Here is a 9,682-nt window from a genome sequence, read left to right as displayed (position 1 = left end):
AATTTCTATATTGGATGAGAGAAGGAGCAGACTTGTTCAAGTCACAGAATCCATTTACACTTAAAAAACAGGAGCTTGTCAGTGGAGGGTATACTTGCTCACACCTTTCTTTTCGATTCCTGTTGCATAAGGGAATAAGGGACAAGGGAAGTCATTTTGGAACAAACCTGTGAGGCAACTGTCTTTGAGGCAAAGTGTCTGTATCCAGGGAAGAACATGTGCATGTTCAAGTGCTTGCCCTGTACTTCATTCTCTGAAGTTTACTGAGAAAGACCTGACAGCAGTTGAACACCTTTGGTTGTTGTCTGCTACCTTGTCTCTGTCTCTCTCTGTGTTCGCATGATAGGCACCACTGCATGCCATGCACCAGGCCTCCTTTCTTGTGAGGCTGTCCCTCATGACATCTATGGAGTGCATAATTGAAGACTAAGTAAAAGGATTCCCTTAAGATCCGAATACCTTTGGTTGTTGTCGTACATCGTCTCTGGTCTCTCTCTGTGTTAAATGCAGTCTGCTCAGGTCATGGTGTTGACAGCTTCTAGTATTTTCACTAGATCCAAAGCAGTGTCAAACCTGTTTTTACATTTAAATGTTTTCACTTGGTTTTACATTTTAATGTTAACAATATAAGAAACAATACACATTATAAACATTAGGTAGCTACATATTTGTACTTCTTGTATAAACTAAGAAAATAATAGAACACTAATTTAGTTGTGTGACATATTGACACCTGAGCAAGACATGAGTGAGGGATAAAAAGGCAGGATATTAGTCACACAAAGCACTGCCAAAAAGTTTTAAAAACACAGATGTGGGGAAGCTCATGAAGACAGGCTCAGCTTTAGTCCACAGTATGCTAAATGGGAAACACTGGAGGATGGTACATGAGGGGTTTAAATAGGGAGAGAGTTAATTAGTAGCAGGTCATCGTGATGGTTGATAAGTGTGTGATTGTGAACCGAGCAGTGGTCGTGGTAGGTGATTTGTGCGGATATGTGTGTACGTGTCTGTGTGTGCGTTCCTGGTTGGGTGCGGACCAGAACCTGACAACTTGTTTCCACTTGATATCAGAATTAGTTGAAGAGAATAGCTGGTCCTGTCCTTTATTGCAACTTAAATATAAACATGCTTTTGAGGGACCCTCTGGAGAATGTCTGAGGGGTACACAAGAGTTTAATTCTTATAAACTTTTTCAAGGGCAATTATGTAAACAACCCTCCTTTTTTTCCATATTGTTCTTTGAAGTTTCCACCATTATGCTCAAATTACACATGACATTATAAAAGCTAGTCACCTATGAACCTGCGGGCTTATATAGAAGGGAAAATAAACTATGGACTATTCGTGCTCTGCATTCTTGCGTATTTATTTATACTAGGTGGTACATAACGCAGCCTAAAAAACATGGAATAAAAATCCCCATTTAACACAATTCAGGTTCTGTCTAAATGCATGGCTAGCTAGCTAGTTATTTTATAATCCCATTTAGAACATATATCGTCGTGAATGTCCTGAACAAAATGCGCTGTACCTAATCCCCAAAAATGACATATCTCTCACTGAATAAAAACTTGTATGCTTCAACAGTATACAGTGGTAGAAATGGCGATCACCTTTAAAAGGATTTCTTACTGTAGGCCTATTATAAACAACATGGAGGAAATTAAAATAAAAATACTTGAGTCAGGTGTCTGTTGAATTCCGAGCGATATATATATAGAGGTTGGAAATTGGTTGTCTAAAAATGAATTGTGATTGTTAAGTCACATAGATGTAAGTGGACATGAAGGGAAAAAATAGTGTGGGTGCCAAGTATGGTGATTGTATTTTTAAAGCTGTAGGAAATGTTACATTCAGAATGTTTGTGAGACAAAAAAAAAAAAGATATAATTACTATCCATGGTATAATTGACTGTGTTGCAGACAACATAGGCAGGGATTAGACTGAAAAATGTCAGAGTATTTTTAATGCTCTTTATTGCTGTCATCAGAGGTTATGCAGCCATATCCTCCCGAGCAAGTACGGCTTCTAATCCTAACAGTTTGGCCGCCTGCAGACACAAATACCGTGTTGAGCAATATTTAATTACATCTACTTGAAATGCATATTTAATTGCATTGTTAGTATTTATGGAAAACAAGTGTTAGGATTGCTCTGCTCCATTGCAGACTTTCTCACTCTAGCAACTGTGGATTCCATCTCCTCAATCAGTTGGCCCATATCATATTCACAGGAACCATATTCCATCTTTATAAAAGAATTCAATTTCACCTCCAACTATGAAGAGAAACAGTGTTAAGCAATATTTAATTACATCTACTTGAAATGCATAGTTCATAGCATTGTGAGAATTTATGGAAAACAAGCGTTAGGATTGCTCTGCTCCACTGCAGACTTTCTCACTTTAGCAAACACGGCTTCCAGGTCCTCAATACACTTATCCCTCTCATTGATATTCATATCTTTAGGTTCCACCTGTAGATATGAGTAGAAATATTGTTGAACAGTATTTAAATACATTTAATTGAAATATGACTTTAATTACATTTTGATACATTTGTAATTTATAATTTGTATTGGACTGGAAAGGAAACAAATACAATTTTTATCGCATAGCCGTAATCACATAGCCTGCAGGCCTAATGATGTAAAAATGTGCCCCCAAACATCAAATGTTCAACAGAAATAACAGGACCTGACACACTAAGGTACCGTAGACCCATTCAAATTGTGCTATTGGAATAATAAATTCCAATGCATTCAGTCATTTTAGCTAGTGTTGATTTTGATTCTCGCCACAATTATACTAATAATCAGTGTTACAACTCAGCATGCAAAGTCACCGAACAGTCGACTGTTAATTCTATAGTAAGGAGAATGTAAAACAAACAAACAAAAAACCCACCAACAGTATTTTTTTTTCCTGTAACTGACAAAGATTGCATATGCTAAATGTATGTGTCCTAAATATATTCTAAATACATTTACATTAGTGTTTTTAATTAATTTCTCGAACATTTGTTGAAATGCATTTGTAATTTATATTCAAGACATTTCAGTGTACTTAAGTACAAGCATTCAATTAGCATCACTGTTCACCATAGCTGTTTTTCCATTTTTTGTGGCTTTTGTCCATTGCCACAGTATGGCTTTAAATCATTTGTCTTGGTTCTACTTTACTTACTATGGCTGATTGAGTTCTCTCGAGTAGTGAAGTCCTTCTTCATTAAACGCTTTGGTCTAGTATCTGTTTAAAAAGTAACAGAAAATGTCTTATTAGCGTTGTATAGATACTTAGAACACTTCTACGTAGATCTCTCTCTCTCAGACAGACACACACACACACACAGTTCATCCAAGAAGTCATCCTCTATTCTGGAAGGGATCTGGGCTCGTGTTTTTTTCGTTTTTCTTTTTCCCATATTTACCAAATATCCCGTGCTTTTCCTTTTCATATTTCTCAGAAGGAACATGTTCCTTGCGTCTTGGATTGCAATTGTAACTACCGCACTGACCCATAATAAATTTAGTGTACCCGTTATCTGTGATCTGTAGTCTAAAAATGGGTCACAGAAATTGTTCATTTGAAAAATCTGTTCTTTGACTACATCATAATCGCTTAATTGATGCGGCTGCATTATGACATCACACGCCACCCACTGAAATAAAAGCTGAGGATGTCATTGCAGAGGTAGGAGGAGCCAGAGTAGAATATTACAGAATATTACATTGCTTGAATAGTGGCTCTGTCTGCCCTGGGGGTATTATTGAAACCCAAAGGCTGAAAGGATGGGGAGAGAGAGAGAGAGAGAGCGAGCGAGCTGAGCATGTGTGAACATATTCTTGTCACGGTACGCCCCCCCCCCCCAAACGTCTCCCCGTGTGTGTTTGCTTGTGTGTGTGTGTGTGTGTGTGTATTCATCCTTGTGGCCATGCTCCCTTGTGTTTCACGGCTGCCCTTCATTGTGTTGTTATTGTTTGCGTATATAAGTCCTTTGTGTAAACGTTAACGTTGTCAGTGTTTGATCCCACGATAGCCTTAGTGCTACGTTGTCTTCCATGTCTCTAAATAAACATCGTTGTATGCATCATTGCTCCTCTTTTGTATCCTGCCAAGCCTCCCTGTGTTACAATTATGATAAAATTTGATAAAATACTAGATCATAGATTGCAGTCTGAAGTACTTTTGACCTGCTGAGAGTTAGCCTGATTTGACTTAGCCTGTTCCTAACCTTTGTTTAGTATGTTGCATAAAAGCTCATGGAAATATTTCAGATGTAATATACATGTAACTGACCTAGTAGAGCAAAATTACAGAATTGTAAGGAGGAAGTGACGTTCTTGGGGCATATCATTAAAGGGGGAAATACACACAAGCTGTCTCAAAACCGACCACAAGCCATAATTTCGCTACCTAAACCATAGTGGCATACTCCCCTCTTACTGTTTTAGTCCCACACGCATTACACCGAATACTGCAGGACCAAAGAGTGTCACACTTATCAGCCCAGTGGTAGCTGAGATACCACACCACCCTCTTAGATATGCCTAATATAACTGTCAAAAGGTGTATAACACTGAACCCAGCTACACTCCTTCCTACGGAGGAGGATGGAGATCCACAAGACTGCACAGCAGTCTTAGCTGAAGTATATATACCGCGGGTTGATCTCTTTGAAGAAGCCATAAGTAACCCAGACCTATGCCTCTATGTGGATGGGTCAGCATGCAGGGACGACACAGGGGTCAATAGGGAAGCATACGCTGTAGTAACAGATCATGAAATACTTAAAACAGAAGTATTACCATCCTCCTATTCAGCGCAGGCTGCTGAACTAGTAGCACTGACTGGAAGCATGCAAACTAGCTGCAGACAAAACTGTTAATGATTTTGGAGCCATATGGAAACATAGGCAATTCCTGACAAGCTCGGGTAAATATATTAGACATCACCATCTTGCTAGAAGCCATTTCGCTGCCAAAGACAATTGCAGTTGTTAAGTGTGCAGCTCACAGGACTACAGAAGACCAAATCAGCAAGGGGAATACTTTTGCAGATAGAGTAGCAAAGGCAGCTGCAACTAAAACCGCTGTGCAAGCAATACAGGAAACCGCTGCTACCCCGCAGGCCACATTACGGGAAATTCAGTCAGGGGCTACCGCCACTGAAGGCACCAGGTGGAGACAACTAGAACCTCCTGTTAACAACCCACGCTGCTGTCAAAATAGAAGGACGAGGAACCTGGGTACATCACACACACCGTAAGAAGGCTCCGACACCAGCCCCAACTCCAAGCAGCAGCACCCAAACAGACTAGGTCAGAACTGTGTTGAGTAGGGTGTTAAAGGCAAGGCCTACCCTTTCGACACTCGGAACCGTCAAGAGACGGTAGAGAAAATCAGACACAGCTAACACAGTCAGAACATAGACTGAATATTAATATGGATGAAGAATCCCATGACTTATGAGAAGACTTGTTACCATTTCAGGGTCCCAACGCCACTGAAGCAGAATGATTAGCAGCTAAATGCCAACAAAATACAGCGTGTATGTCAGCCCTTGTGCATGCCCAACATATCGAGCAAGAGTACCTGGTGTGCCAGCACACCAGTGTTCCAAGGACTGTAATCCCTCTGAAAAACGCAGACGTAGGAGAAGTGAATATGACAATCTCTATGTGCCAGGTTATTAACCAGACCTCAAACTGTCCCAGTCCCACTAACCCCGCACCACCGAAAATGATGCTGCATGTGGCAGCTAGTAAGGGTGAGATATTTGTATAGCAGATGAAGCAGCAGGTGCCGGAAGTCTGGTCCAGATGCATCGATTATGTGCAGGTGCACAGCAATGGCACTTGCAGTGACTCCAATAGCAGTTCCCTGTGGAATTGCTCCATGACAACCCTGCAGGGGTATTGGAATGTAATGTGGGTCGGTGGTTCGGTGGCCTATGGTGAATTGCCACAGAACTGGACTGGTTGTTGTTATCCAGCTGTAGTGCGCCCAAGGACGCAGGTGTATACACTTCCCCATGCCAAGCAGCACAGGGTGAGGAGAGACATAACCAGCACAGACTATTGTGGTAGAATTCTGAGGGACCCATGGACCACTCCGGGTGAAACCATTGGTTGGTCCCTTTTCCTGGGCGGTGGCACAGTAGCAGCCCTGCAAAAGATCAATGGCTTAGCTTATCAGTTACTGCAAGTAGTTAATGACACCTTAGCAGCAATAGGTGCCTTAAAGATAGAACAACAAGTGATAAGGGCAGCAGTGCTTCAACATAGAATGGTATTAAATCTCCTAACCATGAAGGAAGGAGGAGTGTGCAAAATGATTAACACTTCCTGCTGTTTTTACATTCCAGATCTCAGCGCTAATATTACTGATTATATGAATCTTATGTGATCTGCCTTCACTCCGCAGCCTACAGTTCCAGTAGCGGCTGTAGCGTTGCCCATTCTGCTACTCATTCTTCTTCTTTTTCTTCTTCTTCTGTGTTTACCTCCTTTTTTGTCATTGCGTGTCAGACGTCTTTCTAGTGTGTTCACCATGCCAGCGCTCAGCGGCCATGCCAATGACCAACCCCAGCTCATTTGAAGACATTCTGCTCCCCAAGATGGGCGGTGCTGGTGATCCACATGAAGACATCGTAGTGCTATTTGCTGAATAAATGTGTGATAATGTGTGATATAAGGGGGGAAATGTTGTGGAAATTTACCTTACTTCATTTTGTGGAAATTTACTTTGCTTTATTTTACTTTGCTTTATGTTTCTATAGTCACAGCATAACAGTCTGCAGATAAGCATGTGAGTCAGGTACACCAGCTGCTCACATACCGTTCTAACCATAGAGATAGAAGAAGCCTTCAGCGCTCAGGCTAACCAAAACATGAATTAGCCGATACTCTGTAGGAGTCGTTTTTCTTTTTTTTCTCTTTCTTCTGTTCTCTGTATAAGGGGAGGGGGACCGTACTGCGCGTCAGTCCTCTTTACTCTGTTATACAGGGGACAGAACTCAATAAAATTTTACTCTTTACTACTCAATGCATAAAGCTGTCTGTGTTTGATGTGCTCTCATTTTCCCACCACATCCATTTAGCAGTACTTCTGAATAACCGAAATGGCTTAAAACAGCTGAGGGGATGTTTGAAACTGAGTGATAAGATGTTCAGCAATTTATATATGATAATACAAGGCAGTAAATTAAATTTGGCTGAACTGGACAATAGTACCTGGCATGAAAAGTATGTCGTAGAGAGAGTAACAAAAAACTCAACCTCTCACCTCGCGCTCTGAGATGTCTCCGTCACTGTCTGTAGTGTCCTCTAGGATACTGCTGCCCTCACTAAAGTGTGTCACCCTGACCGGGTCAAACATCTCTTGAACATAATAACTACACAATGGAAAATCAGCTTCAAGTGCTGCACTGAGCAAGAGTGCACTGTAAATGGCCAGATATAAATGGCAATGTCAGTAGTAAATTTATATATGCAGTCATGGAACAGGACCTAGCTGTAGAGCACAGCTTTAAGGTGCATATTATGATGTGCTCTTACCAATCATCCTCCTGGCTGTGTCTTGCTCTTTTGGCCAAATGTTTCTCTTCCAAAGCAGACAGACCAGACTTGCTGCATATTACTCCGTGCACTATAAATAAACCACATGTATAATGCCTTGTAAACAATGGAACAAGGGAAATTTGAATTGTGACTACTCTGTTAAAGGGGCGGATAAGGCAACCCACCCAAACCCCCCCGAAAGCTGTTCTGTTATCTCTAATTGCTATGCAATAGTCCTGTGATTAACTCAAAGGCTGGAGAAGTTTCACCTTTCTCTACTTGAATCCTGAAGGCTGTTCGGTTCTGTCGCCCACAATCCATCCTGTGTAATTAAACATTCACATCATAACTCGACCCCGTGCAATAGGGCAAACTCACTCGGATGGGGGAAAGGATTACAGACTACCTGCTACTGCTGCCGCAACTGCGACCATTCCAACAACATTCACATACATTCCAGCAACATCCTATTATAGGACACAGTGGGCTTAAGTACACCCATTTAATAGCATGTTGGACCTTCTTTGGCCTCCAGAACTGCAGCAATTCTTTCTGGCATAGTTTCCACTATGTGCTGAAAATACTCTGCAGGAATCTTGGTCCAATCTTCATAGGATATTTTCTCTCAAATTACATGGAGGGACTGACATGTTCTAAACTGCCTGTTATACTCTTACAGCCGCTTTGAAATACAAAGAAAACATATTTATCTTCCACTCCACTCAAGGATGGCCACACTTGGAATTTCCCTTGGCACATTTAAAACATTGTGTGAGCCAGATAGCTTCTGTTTTCAACCTTCCAATGCTCTGAGTATTAGTGTTCCATGCATATGAGATGCTTCAACACGTCCATGCGTGTTGTAAAGAAACACAGTGTAAGCAGTATTAATGAAAGTGCATCTCTACCTCAAACTCACCAGTGTAACAATTACAGTTTGTGAAATCTAATTTTAAATGGCGATCAGCCTTCTTAACAAATCTCCAATAACAAATAAGCAGAACTCACCTTGTTAAGTGTTTGTGTTTGTGTGTGTGTGTGTGTGTGTGTGTGTGTGTGTGTGTGTGTGTAGTTTTAAGCATAGCAAGGCACTTCAGGGTTGCCAGGTGGAGCCTTCCTGAAGACCCTGATACTGAAACAGCATTAAAAGCTGCAATGGCACTGTAGTTGTATTTATCTGCACTAATACAGCTTTGAACTATTGCACTCTTACATACAGTAAGTTTCTGTGTACCGGTGTACATTTCTGTGTACCTTTAGTAAATAAAGGGATTCTATTCTAATATTACAAGTGCTAGAAGTGCTGAAACTCCAAACAGTGAAGAAACCAGTGGAGCTTAATGACTGGTCAGATGAAGAGAGTGAAGTGAGGAGTTTCCTTCAGTGTCTGCCATGCCCCAGCTGAGGTGAGTGTGAAGCTTTTATTAGTACTATAGGAGTTGTGTTTAACTTTGAAACTGATGGTGTCACAGCCATTTGTGGCCGAGAGTCTAGAAGAGCATAATTGGCTGTACTCTTAGGGAGAGAGGGAGTGGCATACGCTCTCTCCCCTGTCAATTACAGAGACACCGTGCAATCAAGGGCGTCTATAAGTTCACGCGTCAGAAGGGGGAGGAAAAGACTATTTTCTGAGTACTTAGAATAACATTCCGTATTTTTTGGAGAAAGTTTTCTAGAGTGTTTTCATGTAGAGAGAGAAATGAGTGGCTAAAATGTCAGAAACATTAAGGAGACAAATGGGGAATACTATAACAGCTCTTTCCATGTGTTAGTGACACCAGCGTTCCCTCTTTTCCCAGATGGTAAAAAAGAGCCCTGACTCTTGCAAACTTCATTTTTTTGTAGAACAAAGAGAAAGATAAATAACTCGCTTTATGGCCTTTTTCCACTCATGCATACCAAGTCCAGTATGCATCCAAACATTGTCAGAATAGTAGGAGTGCAGACTTTGAAAAATGGTCTTGTCATGTAAACTCAGTAGCTTTGTCCCTGGTTGTCTGGTTAGGATTCGGAGCTTTCACCGCTGCGGCCCGGGTTCGATTCCCGGTCAGGGAAAAAGCCTCTTTTTATGCTCATATAAAATGACAGATTCTGCATTAAAACATAAAGTTTGTGTGAG

General features: G+C 41.1%; 1 protein-coding gene across 2 annotated transcripts; it reads right to left on the bottom strand.

Annotated features, from left to right (window-relative positions):
- Positions 1-1,951: 1,951 nt before the first annotated feature.
- LOC118241976 lies at positions 1,952-7,931 on the bottom strand. Of its 2 annotated transcripts, XR_004776469.1 has the most exons (6): positions 7,833-7,931; positions 7,561-7,651; positions 3,189-3,251; positions 2,408-2,479; positions 2,183-2,281; positions 1,952-2,054 (listed from the first exon to the last, which is right to left on the bottom strand). XR_004776469.1 is itself a non-coding variant. In XM_035529763.1 (4 exons), exons 1-4 carry the CDS (start codon positions 7,882-7,884, stop codon positions 5,705-5,707), a joined length of 717 nt encoding a protein of 238 aa, XP_035385656.1. In that variant the 5' UTR covers positions 7,885-7,931; the 3' UTR covers positions 5,605-5,704. The 2 variants fall into 2 exon arrangements, 1 of the variants encoding a protein (XP_035385656.1); XM_035529763.1 differs by lacking the exons at positions 1,952-2,054; positions 2,183-2,281; positions 2,408-2,479; positions 3,189-3,251 and adding exons at positions 5,605-6,169; positions 7,289-7,397.
- Positions 7,932-9,682: the final 1,751 nt, after the last annotated feature.

The sequence above is a fragment of the Electrophorus electricus genome, chromosome 9 (genome assembly GCF_013358815.1).
Source record: "Electrophorus electricus isolate fEleEle1 chromosome 9, fEleEle1.pri, whole genome shotgun sequence".
In the NCBI taxonomy this organism is placed as follows: Eukaryota; Metazoa; Chordata; class Actinopteri; order Gymnotiformes; family Gymnotidae; genus Electrophorus; species Electrophorus electricus.
Note: the sequence above shows the minus strand (reverse complement) of the source record. Positions and strands in the feature narration are given on the sequence as shown.

Bases quoted from the DNA above. Each gene is read 5' to 3' on its own strand.
- LOC118241976 (XM_035529763.1), bottom strand. From the start codon at position 7,884: ATGGATTGTGGGCGACAGAACCGAACAGCCTTCAGGATTCAAGTAGAG. The intron at 7,652-7,832 runs GTGAAACTTCTC...GTTTATTTATAG, and splicing joins CAGGATTCAAGTAGAGAAAG to TGCACGGAGTAATATGCAGC. The intron at 7,398-7,560 runs GTAAGAGCACAT...TCCATTGTGTAG, and splicing joins CACAGCCAGGAGGATGATTG to TTATTATGTTCAAGAGATGT.